Source organism: Zea mays, chromosome 8, assembly GCF_902167145.1.
Source record: "Zea mays cultivar B73 chromosome 8, Zm-B73-REFERENCE-NAM-5.0, whole genome shotgun sequence".
NCBI lineage: Eukaryota > Viridiplantae > Streptophyta > Magnoliopsida > Poales > Poaceae > Zea > Zea mays.
The window spans coordinates 170,000,131-170,019,092 of NC_050103.1; the positions used below are offsets into that span (position 1 = coordinate 170,000,131).

The window sequence follows — 18,962 nt, forward strand, 5'->3', positions numbered from 1 at the left end:
ATGTGTTACTAAAAATTGAGGAGAGGGGTGGGGCTGCATCTGCATGGCCCCCTTCGCGGCTTTGACCTCTCCCATGTGGATGGATCCGCCCTGGGCCGATAGCCAACCACAACCAGCCAAACAACACGGACGCGGCAGCGGCCGCCCCACCCCGCCACTTGTTATCGGGCGTAGGGGTGGGCATTTTAAAACCGAAAACCGAATCCGAACCCGAACCGAACCCGAATAGACCGAATTGTCGGTCTATTCGGGTTTTCGGGTTCGGGTTCGGTTCCTATATGTGTTATATTTCGGGTTATGGGTTCGGGTTCGGTTCCTAATCTTTAAAACCCGAATAGACCTAATAACCCGAAATGTAAAAAAGCTCTTAATATGTGATGGTATTATTATATGATTTATGAACTTATTAGCTAGAAATAATGATATCGTCTTAACGATAGTATATATATCTTTGTATGCTAATTTTTATAGTCACTTGTTGTAGTAATAGTACTTTCAATTAATTATTCATTGTATATATTTTAACAAAATATACTAGTCTCTCTACAATTCGGGTCTATTCGGTGGACCGAATAGACCGAACCGAAATTGTGAGTCTATTCGGGTTCGGTTCCTAAAATATTTTTGGAAATTTCGGTTCTCATTTTTCAAAACCCGAAATTTCACAAACCCGAATAGACCGAACCGAATTACCCTAATAGACCGAATGCCCAACCCTAATCGAGCGCGAAAGGAACGGAACGGCGCAGCCGCGGCGGCGGCGGCGGCTCATGTAAGCTCCCCACCAGCGACCAGTGGACACGTATATCCATCTCCCCTCGCACAGTCGCAACTCGCACGCATCCGTCCTCGGCCTCGTTCCGTCCGCCAGCAATGCCGCTGGCGCTCGCGCAACTGCAGGACTTGCGGGACCGCATCTCCGACCGCCTCCGCCCATGGAGCCGCTCCGCGCAGTTCTGGGTCCGCGCCGCGGACATCTACACCAGCTACAAGGTGAGCCGGCTAGCCGCTGCAAAATTGGTGTGCGGTATATGTGCTTGTTTATATGCCCCTGAGTCTAAGCTGCGTTTGTTTTAATTGTGAATCGCTTTGGTCGTTCCAGGTGTGCCAGCTGCGCGCGGGGTTCGTGAAGGACGAGGACGAGCTAGAGACCATGTGGGAGCGGCAGCACGAGCTCGGCGCGGAGAAGATGTACTCCCTCTGCTCCGAGCTCGGCGGTCTCTTCCTCAAGGTTGGTGAGCAGTGTGCATGGGTTCGCCCTGTTCTTTTTTTCCTCCCCCTCCTCTCTGATTTTCAAATTGCCCCAACCCCACCCACCAAAAAAGCGCGTGTGACAGAAGCTGCAATCCGATTGTGTGCTGTAACTGTGACTGCGCTTGTGGAGTTGCGGTGCTTTTTATCATCATGTGCTGCATGACACTGGATAGGTGGATTTTGAACAGGCTGCTCAAATTCTGGGAAAACCTGACCTGGCACCGATGGCTTGGGTGAAGAGACTTGTTACGCTGTGTGATCAAGCCCCATCCACGCCATTTGATGTGGTTAGAGATGTTGTGGAGAAACAGTTGGGGAAGAACTTCGATGACATGTTTGAATTCTTCGATGTCGAGCCTGTTGGGTCTGCTTCTATTGCACAGGTTCGTGCTTAGGTATCTCTCTTCACCTGTGAAATCTGGGCAGCAGGGTAACATCTGTACTTTCTACCTCCTGCGGCCTGCCAATTTTAGGTCTGTGCAAATGTTGTTTGCTTCTTTGTAACATAACATCACATACGTACTGGTGACAAATCACTTATTTTCTTACTAATTGTTTAGATATTTTGGAAGTTTTATTTTGCTTCATATTTATTAGGTGCATCGAGCAAGGCTTAAATTATCAAAGACAGACGTTGCTGTCAAGGTTAGTAATATGCTATGTGTTTTGTTAACAACTATTTGAAACCTCAATTTTTTCGAATGTCATAATGAATTAGGAATTGACCAGGTTCAACATCCAGGAGCCGAACAACTGATGATGGTTGATATTCGGAATATGCAAGCAATGGCCTTGTTTTTGCAGAAGCATGACCTCAACTTTGATCTATTCTCTGCCACCAAAGAGATGGAAAAACAGGTTTCTCCCCCACTCCCATAGCTTTCTGTTTTGTCCCTTGTCCAGGTAATCTGGTATATTTTTCTACACCTTTCCTAAATAACCCTAAAATTTTGAGCCTCTTTCTGCGCTTATAATTATGTTGACATAAAATAAGTCAGTTTGCCGTGTTTCAAATTACTATTGAACCTGTCAAACTGCACAGGATGGTACTATATGCAGATCCTTTATAAGAGTTGACACATCATGGATTCTGCTATCTACTATCTTATATCTAATTAATCAGCAGCTTTCAAATTTAGGATCACTAAAATAGGGTTTCAACATTTCTTTTTCTTTTTTTCTTCAACTGTCGCAGTCGAAAATTTAATTTCTTATCTTAGAGCTAATGGGAAAGCTTCCTCTTAACATTGTTTTCATAGTAATGTCGCATGGTAACTATTATGTATCTTTGGTGAAGAAGTAATGCAACACAAGGTTAATAGAAGGTTCAAATATTAGATATATGCATGTGCACAAAAGAATAAACTCAGTCATTCTTTCTACATATTAGCTGGAAGAACAAGGAAGACATATCTAGAGTCCCCATTTTGACCGTTAGAAACAAGAAATGACTCCTATTTGTATCTGGACCATGATTGACCACTTATATATTTACATTAGCCAAAGGAGGTTAGCTGTTCCAATATATTGGTCTTCATAAACATGCATCTCCTATATGGAAATACGTAGTGTTAACATCATTTTTGTTTTGATAAAGGAAGTAGATTTTACTCTTTAAGTTGTAGAGAATATATTGTTGTGTTTCGTTTCTTGTTAATACCTCAATTTCACACCAGTGCGAGCCTTGTGTGGTATTAAAGTATTGATTTGTTTTTTTTTATGTTTGCTTCTGAAGATATGTTATGAGTTTGACTTTGTGCGTGAAGCAAGAGCAATGGAAAGAATACGAGAATTTCTACGTGTCACTAATAAGAAACCTCCGGTTATGGTGCCTCGTGTGATTCCTGGGATGGTTAGCAGGTATAGTATAATATCATAGCTGCTCACTTAGCCAAAGTGTTCTTCAGGTTATTTTATTGAATCCTAGTTCTATACCATATGTTCAGTTGGATGCAAGGGTTGACTCTAGTTTGATGGTTTCAACGGAGCAATTATAAATCAGCCACTTACTGATACTGGGACACTAATTACTTTTAGCCATTCTAGATCTTCCCTTTGCATGATGCTTCTTTATGCAAAGTTAATATTTGCATTTCAAGTGTGTTTCCTCCATCATGCAGTGCTTGTGTTATTGAATCTTCCTGGCCTTCTAGATTCTGTATCTGGACTTCCAGGGATTAACAGTATCTTGTACTGGCTTGCTTGGATATTTAGAGCTAATAAATAAAGCAATATTTATCACTTCCATTGCACAATATCCAGAAGTCTGTTGCTGATTTTAAATCATACCTTTCTTTGTTCTTGTATTCCAAATGTATAAACTTGATTTTTATATACTGTATGCTGTTAGATAGATCAGACACTTAACTACGATCTAATGTAGTGGGCTAGTGGCTGAACTTTTACTGAACCTCTATCACTTTTGTTTCTTTGCATATGCAACATGTGACAGTTTTAAGACCAATCAATATATGAGGTATTGAGGTTATTCTGTTGTTGTATTAACTAAATGTTCTTTTTTTGTTTATATGTTTTGTTAGAGAAGTTTTGATAATGGAATTTATCAAGGGGACCCCAATAATGAATCTTGGCAATGAAATGGCTAAAAGGGGCATAGATCCTGGTGGTAAGATTGCAGCAATGGCAAAGCAGTAAGCTCCTTCGTCTCAAAAGAGTACGATTCTCATTTGCTTAGTTTACAGAACCTTGTGCTAGTTCTAAGGATCAATGTTATTGGATGAATATAAATATATGATAAAATTTCATGCCACTCAGTTTAGTCACTATTGACAGACCTTGAAAAGCAATTAGTTTTTTTTATCAAACATGCAGGAGAGCAGCAAAGTTATCAAACTGCGTCTGGTGCAGTGTTGTGAGTTCTCTGATTCACCAGGTCAGAGGTTCGAAGCAACCTCTTCGCATTTGCGGGAAGATGACTTACCTTGGTTCATCCCTTCTCTAGACCCCACTCATGTGTGAGCCTTCATCACTGGGTCTGCCAGCCCTTTTGCACATGCAGGAAAGCTGTGTATCATATATTAAAAAAAGGGTGTACCCAGTGCCATAGGCTTCCCGCACTGTGCGGCGTACCTAGTGTCGTAGACTTCCCGTACCCAGCGCCAAACCTTACCCACATAATATGCAGAGGCTGGGACCTTCCGGTTATAGACGGTAGGCTCTACCGCTGCACTATGCCCGCCCTTCGCACCAGGCCCACCCTTCTGTGTATCATATATTAAGATCTAAGAAAAACAGAAGGGGGACAAGAGCCCTTGCAAACACCCACCACCCACAAGAGCTGTTAAATAAAACAGAAGGGGGACAAGAGCTGTTAAATAATATTATAACTCGCTGTTGATAAATATAGGACTGACCCTGACTAAAGCCTAGAAACCTGCACTGTTTTCCATCCGGCACAAGAGCAAGGTGGGAAGTACCCCTAGCCCTGGCCAGACTCCAATTTAACAGCTTCTTCTTAGCGAGAAAAAAATGCTCTAGCCATTTTTGGGGAAGCCCCATCAAACACACTCCAATTGCAGTGTTTCCAAATTATCGAAGCTCCGAGGACGATGATAGAATGGAGACCTTTTCTGATGGGACAGGACCATCCACCATTGATTCAGCTATCGCCCACCAGTCATCAAAGCATACATCTTCATTTTTTGGGGAGAGACCTTGTAAACCGAGTCTTTGCAGCAGGAGAAACCATAATTCTCGTGCAAAAATGCCAGACACAAGTAGATGTTTGATTGTTTCATCAGCTTGATCGCAAAGTGGGCAATGAGCAGGATGTGGGGGACTGGGGGGCTCCACTGCGAGAGACGACCAGCTGTCTAGCACCTTCTATGAGCCACCAGCCACATAAAAAACTTGCATTTTCCTGGATCCCAGAATTTCCAAATCCTCTCCCAGGGCCTAAAGAGGGCAGCACCATGAAACATTCCATTGCATACACATTTGTCAAAGTAGTGGGCAGAGCTAGGCCCCTTTGTTGGGGTCAGCGGTCAGCCGACCCCGATGATTTTTGGCTAAATCAATAGAAAATTACTGATTTACATTGTTGACAACGCTAATGGCCCCAACCTATACTGTTGAAGACCCCATGGACTCTTTTGGCTGACTTTGCCCCTTCCACCTCGGGCTGAAGCACCACCTCACAAAGCATGCACCCAGAGACGAAGAAACTCAGTAATGACTTCAACAGTTAGAGCTCCAGTGATGTCAAAAATCCTGGTGTGATTTGAGAGAGCCCCCCGTACAGTCTGCTTGTTAGGTTTTTTTGGCACTAAAGAGAACAATTGAGGTGTAAGGCCAGCGATACATTGTCTGTGGATGCACCTGTCAGTCCAAAACATCATGGAGGTACCATTACACCAACTTCTGAGACCACTGCCATGGAGAAGAAAACCCGGACAGAGCCATGAATTTGAACTTGTAAGGCTAACAAAGGACGATGAGGATCTGTTTTTTTTTCAAACATAACCTAATCTTGAGTGCCCATCCAAGGTTTTGTTGATTGTAGATGCCGAAGATGCCCATCCTAATCTTTCCAATGGCTTTTAGGGCCCATGGTGGAAGCTCAATGGCCATTGCCAAGTAGACTAGCATTGAGTTGAGGACAAATTGGACCAAGATATGTTGACCAGCACGCATGCCTTCTATCCTGGAAGTCGATCTGCTATCTTATCAATAATGGGCTGGATTTGAGCTTAGATCAGTTTCTCTAGAAAGAGAGGAATTTAAAGATATATACAGGAAAGTCTAGTAACTGACATGGCATGAGGTTCAGTTCTGTATGTGTGATGTCGTCCTTTGTCTAATGGATAGGTCGCACATTGCTCTTGTGAATGTTGGTTTCAGACCTGTTTTTTTGGCACGAGGCAAACCCCAAATCCATTTAATCAGACAGAAATACAATTGTTTTGAGATAGTAGTTCAAGAAGACAAAGAGCCCAGAAAAGGACTACCCTGCGCTATAGCATGATTACAGTTCTATCTCAGAACTCAGGCTGACTCCATAATCATGGCTTACCCCAAAAAACGAAAATCACCCAAGCAAGCATCCTACATACAGTATAAGACTCCTGAAACATCTGAAACAAGCACAGAAACATCCAGAAATAAAAAAAAAGGTCAAACTGAAGTCCTCCAGTCGGGCACTCGGGCATCCTTCGCACCGTGTTTTTCATGCCTCATTGTCATCATCCTCTTGGCATTCTCCAAGATTCAGCTGATCACCTCCCCCATCATTTCAACAATTGAATGCCAGAATCTCCATCGCCACCTGCAACATAGTGTTCACTCCTTCAACGAGTGTTTCCCTATGAGCTCAGCGTATAGATCTATCCAATACCGCATAAGGGCCTGTTCGGATCCACCTAGATGGAAGGGGATTGAGAGGGATTAAATCCCTTCCCATTTAATTTTGACTAGAAGGGGAAAAAACTCCAATCCCGCTCGAACCACCTCTAACCAAACAAGCCCTAAGGGTGCACACATGACAAATGATTTCAATAGGATTCTTTAACAGTTTTCCAGTGTTAAACCAATGTCGCTAACAGAGGGTCTGAATGATTAGAAACATTCTCTTTTTTTGCAAATTCATTTTTTTATCCATGTCTTTAATTACTTTAAATTCTAATGATTAGGTTATCTCAAAAGTACCCCCATTTCTGACGCAGGAAGATTTTGTCAGATCTTACTCTTGCATATGGTCAAATGATCTTGAAGGATGGCTTTTTCCATGCAGATCCACACCCAGGAAACATCCTTATCTGCAAGGACACAGAGGCAAGAGACCTCTTAAACCCTTCAATATCCTTTTACAGGGCAATGGCAGCTTCCAGTTAAATGTTCTTCTTTGTTATTTTTCTTAGGTGGCTTTACTTGATTATGGACAAGTGAAAGAAATGCCAGAAGATTTACGGCTGGCTTATGCAAATCTTGTAGTTGCAATGGCCGATGATGATTTCTCGAGGGCTGAGGAAAGTTTCAGGTATGCTCAATTGCACGCTATGCATTGTTGGTCTAAACGGTTGTTGAGCTCGTTTAGAATCTACACTGGCACACCGTTTCCATTTATCGCCCATTCATCCAATTTAAATGGCCATTTTGCCTGAATTATGGCTAAAAGGTAGGTGACCGACTGTTTAGCGTTTAGCAAAACACTAACAGCATGCTATGTTAATTAGTGAACAAAAATATTTTATGTTGTTTCTGTAACAAAGCAGTCTGAGCTAGCAAACTAATGAAGATATGACATACTGATTCCTGTCCAAAATGAAAAGATGGGTACTGAGTTTTGTTGAATAAATCTGGATGTATTACCTGTTTTGCTTATGGACTACAAAATATTTCAGGGAGCTGGGTATCCGAACATGGGCCATAACTGATAACAAACTAGAAGAATTGTTTCAGTTATCCCTGCGAATGTTCGATACAAGATTACCACCAGGTGTAACTGTTATGTCACCTTTTGCCGATGATTCTTCGCTTAACAAAATTGGAGTGGAGGTATGGTCACTCCTTCAAGAATCGAACAGGCAAACATATAACCTCTACGTTTTTCTTAACCAATCCTATATTCGTGCCCATCCATTTATCTGCATTATCTACACACATTGACACATAGACAATCTATCCATGTACTAATGTGTAGTTTGACCTCCTAATCTGCTTCCTTAAAAATGACTTGTCGTTTTCTATTTGAAGAGCTTCCCGGAGGAGCTATTTTCAGTGCTTCGAACAATCCAGCTTTTGCGAGGGTTGACTGTGGGCATGGGCCTTACATTCTCGTGCGCCCAGCATTGGAGACCGATAGCTGAGGAGGCGTTGTTAAAAGCTGGAAGACAAAGCGGTAAATGTGTTTTATAATCTGCATAATTTTTTTGGTACGGTAAGTTCTGATAGATAGATAGATGGAGTGATGGACTAATTTTAACTTATTCCATGTTGACGCAGCTTCAAAATCAAGAAAACAGAAGAGGAGTTTTCTGAGGAGATTGTTTTGGTGAAGTAGGCATTTAGCCGCATAGCGAACATCAAAGGACATGGTATACGAACATTCTGTGATGAAACGGAAGTAGCCAAAAGCTCGAGCCTTCGATTTTTAGACAGTACATCTGTCCATATTCGTTTACCTTGGGTGCGTGTTATTTTATATATTTGCTCATTCCTTTATCACTATGTGTTTTTTGGGATTCAGTATATAGTTGGGATTGTATCGGAAGCTGACATGTACACAAGTGACATGGACCAATTCAAAGGAAATCATCGTGGTATGTGGGGGTTTGTTCTGTGGACTTTTTTTGTTTCTGATGTGAGGGGTTGCAGCACCACTGGTTTGAAGCCGCCATGCAAAGAATTCTTTTCCCCCAAAAAACTGAGCCCTCGTATATTTTTAGCTTACCTAGACGAAAATCGGACCAATCCTTGTGGTCTGTTTATCCCAGTCACTGCACCATTCTTACCGAAAAATTGCAGCCTTTGAGTTGGGTCCCCTTGTTGCCATCCTTTTGTCCATTCGGAGTGAAGTGATGTTTCTTCGAAATGATTGTGATTGGAACCGGTAGTAGCAACCGCACGCGCGCTAATATCCTACTACTAGCTAGTACGTACTCCCTCCGTTTCTTTTTATTAGTCGCTGGATAGTGCAATTGCACTATCCAGCGACTAATAAAAAGAAACGGAGGGAGTAGTATATTATTATTACGAGATATGTTTGTACTAATCCACGGTATTCTTGTACGTGTACCAGCGCGTGTGAGATGAGATGTCGCTCCGGGGTGGTGTTTGTACTAATCCACGGTCTTCTTGTACGTGTACCAGCGTGCGATAAGCAGGTAGACGCCGAAGTTTCCGACGCAGAGCATGGCGAGCAGCCAGAAGAAGTAGTCGAGGTGCGCGCGGTTGATGTCGTCGGGAATCCACCCATCATCCCGGCCGGCCCGCGCGGTGGCGCGCGCGACGACGGCGACGAGCGCGGAGCTGACGTAGTTCCCTAGCGCGAAGGACGTGATGGAGAGGCCCGAGCAGAGGCTCCGCACGGCGTCGGGCGCCTGGTCGTAGAAGAACTCGATCTGGCCGATGAGCGTGAACACCTCGGACGCGCCCACCACCACGTACTGCGGCACCTGCCAGAAGATGGAGAGCGGCAGGTAACGGGCGTCCCCGCCGGCGCCCGTGTGGGTGTCGTAGTACACGCCGTGGCGCGCGACGACGCGGCGCCGCGCCACCTCCAGCGCCCCCGCGGCGAGCATGGCAGCGGCGAGCACGAGGAGGCCGGCGCCCATGCGCGCCAGCTGCGTGAAGCCGCGGCGGTGGCCCGTGGCGCGGCGCGCTAGCGGGACCACGAGGCGGTCGTAGAGCGGCACCCACAGCATGACGCTGAGGGTGTCGAAGACGGAGAGCGCGGCGGCCGGCACGCGGAATCCGCCGCCCACGTGCGGGTCCAGCGTGTCGCCCTGCAGGACGAAGGTGGTGGTCATCTGCGTGTACGCCGCCGCGAAGACGATGCCGCTCGCCCACACCGGCAGCAGCCGCAGCATGCGCTTAAGCTCCTCCACCTGCGTCACCGTGCACAGGCGCCACGCGCTCGCCGGCCGCCGCCGCGACTTGTCGTCCGCCGTCTCCACCGCGGCCTTGTCCAGGAACCTGCAGCGGGCAGTGTGTAGTCTGCTGGTGGGTCATGGGGCCCTTGGTTTGGTTTCAGTTTAAGATTTCAGTAGTAGAAGATTTGCATGGAATCTGCAAGTGAATAGCTCAAATCTCTGTATCAGACAGATTGTCGACGTGACGCGCGCGCATCTATTAATTGTTAATATTATCATCGACCGGCTGTCTGGCTGCTTCGTCTTCATCCAGTAGTGGCCTCGGTCTGATAATGACCACTACTACTGCTTGCCGCAGAAACGAAAGGTATGTGCGAGAAAACGATCGATCGTCAGTTAGGCATGGCATGCACACGACGACAAACTTGCCGCGCGGTGCAATGCAATCATGTAATCAGTTGGGAATGAAGAGTAGACCGTGACAGTGCAGGACCGCGCGCGAGGTGCACGATGGGAACTAAAGGACCATCTTTTTTAAAGTTTTATTATTATACTACTTCTGTTTTAAAATATTTATTGTTCATTAGTTTATTTTTAAACTAAAATACGAAAAACATAAAACAACGGATGAAGTGGTATACCACAAAAACGGAATGCATAAAATTATATCGATAACCCGACGCAGAATAATATCATGTTGCAATCGATCGAGAAAATTGCTCACGCTGCTAGAAACACCTACTAGTAGATCATAGACTATCACGCTTTTGACTAAGTTAAAAGAGCAACACCTAGTGAGCAATGATAATATGACATGACTCAGCTTCTTTTGAATAAGGTAAATGAGTAACGCGTAGTGGCCAATAATATGACCTAACTTTGTAACTTCTAAGAACAATAGCCAACAGATCATGTATTTGACTGTGCAAATCATTGTTTTGTATTCTATATTACATTTTTTATACAGTGGAGTTTAAAATGAAAGATTTGAGTAGCTGGAGATATAGCCGAAGGATTCATTTACAACAATTTTGGGCTTTGATATATATATATATATATATATATATATATATATATATATATATATATATATATATATATATATATATATATATATATATATATATATATATATATAACTACAGGAAGCCCTGACCAGGTGTGCAGACCGCACCGGAGCCCTGGGCTTATTGTACCTACCTGTGTTTACGCTAAATTATAATACGAGTTATGCTGATGTGTGTATCAGTTTATGCAAATATAGTCTACGCATATTACGTGAATCGGGCCCACGCCGTCACTATAAAAACACCCCCACGCCGCCAGAGATTAGGTTTTAGCGGCGGCGGCGGTTCCCTCGGGCGTGCGAGGAGGCGCCCGTGAGCAGGAGAGCCCCGGCCGCCGCGGCGCTCTCCAGCCAGCGGATTGGCGGTCGTGGAGGGGGCGCGAGGAGGAGCCTCAGCGTCCGCGTCGGTACAGCTTCAGGAGGCACCGGTCAGGCGCGGCGGAGTGGGCGGCGGTGGTGCTGTTCATGGTGCTTGCGGTCGTGGTGCTGCTGGGCGCCGTGGCCGTCCTTGTGGTGGTGCTGCTGCTGCAGCCCCGCGTGTCGTACGTGGCGGTGCGGGCGGGCTGGCGGTGCTCTGCGCCTACCCGTTTCGCGTGCCCGCCAGGGGCGTCCTCCCGCTGGCGTACGTGGCGCGCGCGCAGGGCGCCCCGCTGGCGTACGTGGCGCGCGCGCAGGGCGCCCCGCTGGGCGACGCCGGCAGCGCCGCCATGGAGGCCGCGCTCCGCGACGGCGTGGTGCCGTTCCGGGTGGATGGGGAGGCCCGGACGCGATGGAAGGTCGCGGGGATCATCAGCGTCGACCAGTGGACGCGCCTGGCGTGCCAGCTCCGCTTCTTCTGGCCCAACGGCACCGTGCTCCCCTTCAGATGCATCTCCAAGTCCAAGTTCTTGTTCTTCTGACCGCCGTGCCCTCTGTATTGTCTAGTGGCTACTCTTCTGACCTCAGTTCCATGGCCGAGCGTGAGCGTGACGGATCAAGATTCAGGAACAGCAAATGACTTCATCGTTTTCTTTCTTGTCTTGGATTCGTTCAGTTATTAATTCACCCCCATGTCGCATGTATAGGTCGTCAAAAAAGATTTTGTCTTGGGTTCTTTCTTATTGCATTTTACGCTTCCACTAAAAAGCAAGTTCCACATTCGTCGTTTTAAAACAGATCATTGATTTACGCTAAAATTCGTATCCATTTACGCTGTTTCGGATCACGTCTTACGCTTAAATCCACCTGACCTAGAACCCGAGCACGATCGGAGCGCGATTTTGACGTCGTAATTTAGGCCACATTCGTTGTTACGAAATAGATTGATGATCTACGATAAAATTTATACCCATTTACGCTGTTTGGTTCACGTTTTACGCTGAAATTTGACCAAGCCAAAATCCGTGCACAATCGAACGTGATCAATCTACGCTGTTTTAGCTAATATAGGATTTACGCTAAATTTCGTATTCATTTACGATGTTTTAGCTCACGTTTTACGCCGGAATCTGCCCTAGCCAGAACCCGCGCACGATTGGGTGCACGCGATTTTCACGCCGTAATTTTGGGCTTCGTTTGCTGTTACAAAACAGATATATGATTTACGCTAAATTTCGTACTCATTTACGATGTTTTAGCTCACGTTTTACGCTGGAATCCGCCCGAGCAGAACCCGCGAACTGCGGCTGTAAATTAAAATTTATTTTCTTCTACTAATGCTCCTCGAACCGTAACTGTCCCTTTATTTACGTGATTATGCAGCACGTCTTTCCTTATATCAAACTATAATGCATGGTTTATGCTATCATGTTACACATCGTTATGCAGTCGTAAACGGTGTGCACATGGTAATATTCGTTTCCGTGAGTCAAGGTACAAAATATCCCTTCTATGCATGATTTATGCACATTACTACATATATTTATGTGTGCGTATTTGTTTTCTCCCGTAACTGCGCCTTTATTTACGCGCACGAAGAGCACGTCTTTCCTTATCTCAAAACCGGTGGGAGATTTTAAATGTTTGCATGGTTTACGCTATCATGTATCACAACGTTATGCAGTCGTAAACGTCTAGCACATGCAAATATTCGTGCGCGCGATTCCTAGCATGCAAAGATTCCATTTATGCATGAGTTATGCACATTTGTACACATATTTATGGTTGCGTAATTGCATGTCGCGTGTAAGACGGGATACGTGGTTATCCTTTGCATAAATGGTGCAGGCTGGCGTCCAGTGGGCCGAACGCGACCCGATCGGTCTCCCTGGCTGGGGCTTCGCCCACTAACGGAAGCCCAGGGCTTCCATTACCTCTTCCATATATATATATATATATATATATATATATATATATATATATATATATATATATATATATATATATATATATATATATATATATATATATATATATATATATATATATATATATATATCACCGTTACTTTACATCGGATTTGTAGTCAATTTTTAGAGTTTACAGTAATACAAAAATAGTCATGATCCGTTTTTTTGGGTCAATATATAGTAAAATATAATCGGAACCATGTATCTGAGTGTGTGGATGCTACAAACTTTTCAAACGTCTAGAGGAGAAAGCAGCCCTAGATGGACATGGAATTATCAATTATCATGGTTAGTTCAAGATTTCGCATTGAGATTTTATGACCGGAAAATTATCAACGATCGATAACATTATCATTGTTTACGAGTGATATATAATATCCCCTACTCGTGCAAACAAAGCTGCATGCGAGCGACGAGTTGGTAGCTATAGCCACTGACCTGAACTGATCGGTGTGCGCGAGCCGGCGGCTGCCCTGTATCGCAGACATGCCGTCGGCGTCCTCGCACTCGTGCAGCGCCGACGCGTCCTCCGGAACCTCGACGCCGCACTTCCTGACCGCGGCGACGACGACCTGCGCGACCCTAGTGAACGGGCTGCCGGCGGGCGGCTGGTGGCGGCGGTACGTGGCGGTGCCGGCCAGGAACGCCGCGACGGCCAGCACGCTGAAGAGCACGGGTATGGCGTACCCGAGCCCCCAGCCGACGCTGGACTGCACCCACACCAGCACGGTTCCGCCCACCAGCGAGCCGACGTTGATGGAGAGGTAGAACCAGTTGAAGAAGGAGCTCTGCCGGCGCCCGCGCTCGTCGTCGTGGTCGTCGTCGTCGTCGTCGAAGTCGAACTGGTCCGCGCCGAACGACGACAGCACCGGCTGCAACGCGCTGCCCAGCGCCAGCAGGTACAGCCCCGCGTAGAAGCCGGCGCTCCCCTGCGCCGCCGCCGCCGCGCTCACCGCGAGCACCACGTAGGCCTGGAAACGAAACAAGGGAACGGCGACGGACGAGGGTGTGAGCTTGCTTTGCAACTCTATGTGGACGTGTGATGGTGGGCGAAGGCGAGGACGGCGTACGTACGACGTACCACGACGGAGATGGCCAGGAAGAGCGCGACGGTCCAGTATCTGCCGAGGAAGGCGTCGGCGAGGAAGGCGGCGACGAGCGGCGTGATGGCGCACGTGCCCATCCAGTTGGTGACGCCGTTCGCGGCGGCTTTGCTGCCCTCGTGCAGCCGGTCCTTGAGGTAGTTCACCAGGTTCGTCGACACGCCGAAGTAGGCGATGAACTGGAAGCAGTTGTTCGCTGATGATGTGTGTGGTATATATATACATGTCCGAGCCCAACCATCGCCATTATTCACCACGTCGTCACGCGCGTATAGGAGCGCATATGCAGGCCAGAGCGAATTAAGTTGAGTGCTCATCTACACGACGACGAAAGAAAGAAAAATCAGGCTAGGTGTATGCAGTATTACCGAGGATGAAGACGCAGGCCCAGAAGACGCGGCGGTCCTTCTTGCGTTGTCGGCGGTCGGCGCCGCCGTGTGAGTGTGACTCCACGGCCTCCTCCACCTCCATGGCTCCAGCAGCTGCTGGAGACCCTGAAAGTTATTAGGAAATTCCCTAGGTTAGGTGACGCGTACGAATTCCGAAACCATGGTGGACGGATGGAACCACCCTTCCAGGAATTGAAGAAGATTCTCATAATATAACCCGGCCGGCGTGAATGAAAATGGCATTTGGCTTGGGCTAACCGAAATTGGCTTGGGCTCTGAGCTCTTATCCACGAGTATTTCTGCCCTGGTTGCCGAATGAAATTGACGAGGTAGCTGCTGGCTCTGCTAGCTATGCGACTGTAACTTGAGATCAGAGTGAGCCAGCAGCAGCTAGCTGCACTAGAGCATGGACAGACTCACCAAGAGGACTAGTTTTATAGCAGCAGCGGGAACTGTAAGCTGGTAGCAGCAAAACGCTTCCACTCAGGTGGTGCGGTGCCGTGTCTACTATCGTCGATCGATTCTATACTCACGTTAATTTTATATATTTTTTTTATTAAAGTGTTTTTCATATAAACGTGATCGTGAGTCACCGGTACGACTACCTTTAAATATAATATAAGTGAATTATACACCTTTTTTACCGGCTTAAACTTTTAGATTTAACTGGTTGGTACATACAACTTAATATGGTATCAGAGTCAGAGACCACGAGTTCGAATCCTGGCTAGTGCAATTACATAAAATATAATAATTGTTGCTTACTCACGTCTGAGACCTAAGAGAGACTCCACGTGAGGGATAAGTGAATTGTCATCTTTTTTATCAGCTTAAATTTTTATGTTGAACTGGTTAGTACATACAACTTAATAGCAACGTATGGTGTTATGTTTTGGATAATACATAGTATGGAGTTATGCACGTTGCTCTCACGGGTCGTGAGACATGGAGGTCCACACACGAGAGCGACGGGCGCCGGTCCTGTACGTGGTCTAAGACCAACTCCAGCAGACCCCCTCTCCGTATCCGTATTTAGCACGGCCAACAGTTTCTCTCTCCTCTCCGTATCCGTCCCCGTTTCCAGCAGACTCCGTATTTGCACTCCGCATGTAGTCTATGACAGCTGGGGCCTGCGAGCAGGAGGTGGCGCATGCAGTCTTGTGCGGAGAGGAGAGAAACCATGAAAAAGGGGAGTGCAGGTACACGGCGTATGTTTTGCGGAGACGGATGCGGAGGCTGCTAGAGAGCGAAATAGTGACTCAGAGCGTGTATAATGCGGATGCGGAGTGGGATGGAGAGTGTTGCTGGAGTTGGTCTAATGATTTGGTTGGGGTCATGCTGCTGACGATGAGGCAGCTCGTTATCTGATAGTATTTTTTTTTCTGATAGTCTCTCGCTCCCTACGTACACGTAATCCTTCAGTGCCTGCCCACTATATAGCTTCTAGATTGATTGTCCATGGTACTTTAAAAGTAATCATTGCTTTATGTTCAAAGTAATCAGTGCAATTATTCTCTTTATTTACTTTGCTGTCAATTTTAGATATAAGATTGAACTCGGATTTTTTTTAATTCAAGGTTTTTAAATAGTAACTAAACATTAAAACCGTGCAGAGCTGGTATCGAGGGAATCGCATGAATAGGGCTAGGAGCAGTAACAATTACCATAATTTTCACAAAAACAACTAAAGGCAGTACATAATTTACCATGCAAAACCTAATTTTAGATAGGGAATGCAAGCTTCATGGTTTCTTAGAACACAGAAGTACCGGCCGTTTCCAAAAATTAAAGTATAAACTGGACTATTTGAAAACACGCCAGTTTCTATAATCGGTTTCTTGAAAACTGGACGCTTTCTATGAAATGCATGCTTTATATGGACATATTTTTTTTTGAAGATTACGTTGGCATGGGTGTAACACCTGTCATTCTGTTGCTGATTGTTTACTTAAATTTTAGCAATACTTGACGCATACATACTCACGCTCTAGCAGCAGTAAATTTTTAATTAATTCCAGTGGAAAGATCTTGATTTGAATCTGGATTTTCTGGCCAATAAACAATAATGTAAATTATGTGAAATATAAACAAATAATATATATATTACTCTATTAAAAACCTAATGTGAACATCTCGTGGTACAGCAGCTTCACCACGTGTTGACACTCTGGTCCCGTCCCACGTGTCCTGCCTTGGTGTCCTGCCTTGTGGACCCACGCCCAACGTATGCACAACGCTCTCTCACCTGCTGCACTATGGACCCCAGCACACGCACAGCCAGCTACTGCGTCTACTCAGCACCCGATCCCGCCCGTGCAGCTACCACACCATGCAAAAAAAGCTGTGGACCCCTAGCTCCCGCCTTCCACACAGTCATTTACTGCACCTACGCTATGCAGCACTCGATCCCGCCCATGCAGCTACGCAAGACCTTGAACCTACGTCCATTGCTCCAAAAATTTAGAGTAACCAAATAACAAAAAATAATAGTCTAACATGTCACTAAAATAGGAGGCGTCGTTAAATATATCACGAAATAGCGCGTTCCATGAAGATCTTGGCTGACTTCGTGCATTCTCATTTTTTATTCTAGTTTATATATCAGCGTGCTAACTTTTACAATGTTACGATATTTTTAATCTCCAACACATTGAACCTACGACTCAAAATCAATGAAGGATGACTTAGATGCAGAGGTGGATAATAGATCGATATAAAGATCATGAGCTGCCCCATAATGAAACTGCTAGTAGTCGCGAATATCTCCTTCCCTAACCCAATATTGGAGAAAAAAGATCTAAGAGGGACCTATGGAGAATGTGGTCAGAAATTCATAATAGAGTTCGACCACAACGACCGAATTAATTATCATCATTGAGAAAATTAGACTATTTAGACTACTTAAGTAGAAAAGATTTGAAAATCATGGCATGAGTCTCTTTTTTTCTTTTTAGAGTTTTCTATATGCACAATTTCTCGATGTTTCAATGAAAATTTCTTGACTTTCCACATATAGAAAGAGATAGACTATAAATGACATCTATCATGTCAATAAGACTAAATGAATGGATATTAAATGATAGAAAGTGCTAAGAAGTGAAATAGAATGAAATAGAGTCACTTTGAGTTACGGTTCTGTTTGTTCCCTGCCTCATTTTTAAAATATCAACCTAGAATCTTATTATTAACCAAACGTCCCCTAAATTTTGTATTATATTTTGTGCCGCAATCTCTCGACCTCTCTATAACCTGTTAATGAGATTTACATTAGATTTTGTGCAGCAGCTTCTGAAAATCTGCAGGAAATCAAACGATGTCTAAGATAGTATGGGAGATCTACTGTTGATATATTTATGTGAAGTTACTTGTAGGGTTAATCTTCTATTTGAATGGTCTACTCAGAGCTATTAGGCCTGTTTGTTTCACTTATTTCTAACGAGCTTCTATGAGAATCTGATTGTGGGAAGAATCTGGTTATCGTGAGGATTATGTGGGAAGAAAGATGAAGTAGTCCATATGGTTTAGGACATAGAAAGTGATGGGTTCCTACTATCACGATTGTTCGGCTGATTCTATATTCATGTTCATTTTGAACAGTTTTAACAAAAAAACGATTCTCACAAAAATGACATGAAAAGCCAGTTTGACAGTCCACAACAGCTTCTGATAGCCAAAAGCTGAAACAAACATGACCATTGTTTTGAGCATATGCTTGTTTTGGGATAAATATGAAGATCAAGCACGACAGCGAGAGCGAATTTAGGTCATGTTTGAAACCTCTGGCTAGTAATTAACCATCTAATAAAATAATTGTCTGTTGCGGGTTAGGTAACAATTAGCTAGGATATTAGTTGTGGTTATTTTGAACATCCACAACAAATTTTAGCAGCTAACTATTAGATCTAGAGGTTATAAAGGGCCTTAGTAAAATGTTGATTAAGACCATGCTTAGAACCTTTGAAGCTAATAGTTAACCACTAAAATTAGTTATAGAGATAAAAAACACTCCAATTAATTGTTAGCTAACTTATCATTAATAATTAGTTTTTTAGTTAGCTCAGCGTAACTAACAATTTATTAGCTGACTATCTATAACTCTAGGCTTCTAAACATGACCTAATTACCAGAACACAATAAAGCTTTTTTATTACAATGGACAGGGGTATCGAAGAAAATAGTACTATTAATAAATACCGTTAAAGAATTCAAGTTCATTAATTATTCCATTTGAATCACGAGAGATCTTCTACCCGGACCAAACAGCCAACAGGTGG

General features: G+C 44.7%; 2 protein-coding genes across 4 annotated transcripts; one reads left to right on the plus strand and one right to left on the minus strand.

Moving 5' to 3' along the window:
- The first annotated feature begins 714 nt into the window (after positions 1 to 714).
- On the plus strand, positions 715 to 8,577 carry LOC100281096 (protein kinase). Its single transcript, NM_001154015.3, has 12 exons — positions 715 to 993; positions 1,103 to 1,231; positions 1,443 to 1,637; positions 1,852 to 1,899; positions 1,984 to 2,112; positions 2,990 to 3,114; positions 3,795 to 3,905; positions 6,936 to 7,044; positions 7,131 to 7,249; positions 7,614 to 7,767; positions 7,966 to 8,110; positions 8,215 to 8,577. The coding sequence occupies exons 1-12, from the start codon at positions 874 to 876 to the stop codon at positions 8,265 to 8,267; spliced, it is 1,437 nt and encodes a 478-aa protein (NP_001147487.1). The 5' UTR covers positions 715 to 873; the 3' UTR covers positions 8,268 to 8,577.
- LOC103636396 (protein NRT1/ PTR FAMILY 8.1) lies at positions 5,454 to 15,156 on the minus strand. 3 transcript variants are annotated; one of them, XM_020542417.2, is made up of 6 exons: positions 14,947 to 15,156; positions 14,668 to 14,793; positions 14,278 to 14,495; positions 13,635 to 14,167; positions 9,008 to 9,906; positions 5,454 to 6,538 (listed from the first exon to the last, which is right to left on the minus strand). In XM_020542417.2, exons 2-5 carry the CDS (start codon positions 14,768 to 14,770, stop codon positions 9,051 to 9,053), a joined length of 1,710 nt encoding a protein of 569 aa, XP_020398006.1. In that variant the 5' UTR covers positions 14,771 to 14,793; positions 14,947 to 15,156; the 3' UTR covers positions 5,454 to 6,538; positions 9,008 to 9,050. The 3 variants fall into 3 exon arrangements, with proteins under 3 accessions (XP_020398006.1, XP_008656974.1, XP_020398007.1); XM_008658752.4 differs by lacking the exon at positions 5,454 to 6,538 and having other exon boundaries at positions 8,791 to 9,906; XM_020542418.2 differs by lacking the exons at positions 5,454 to 6,538; positions 14,947 to 15,156 and having other exon boundaries at positions 8,791 to 9,906; positions 14,668 to 14,936.
- Between the last annotated feature and the right edge of the window lie 3,806 nt (positions 15,157 to 18,962).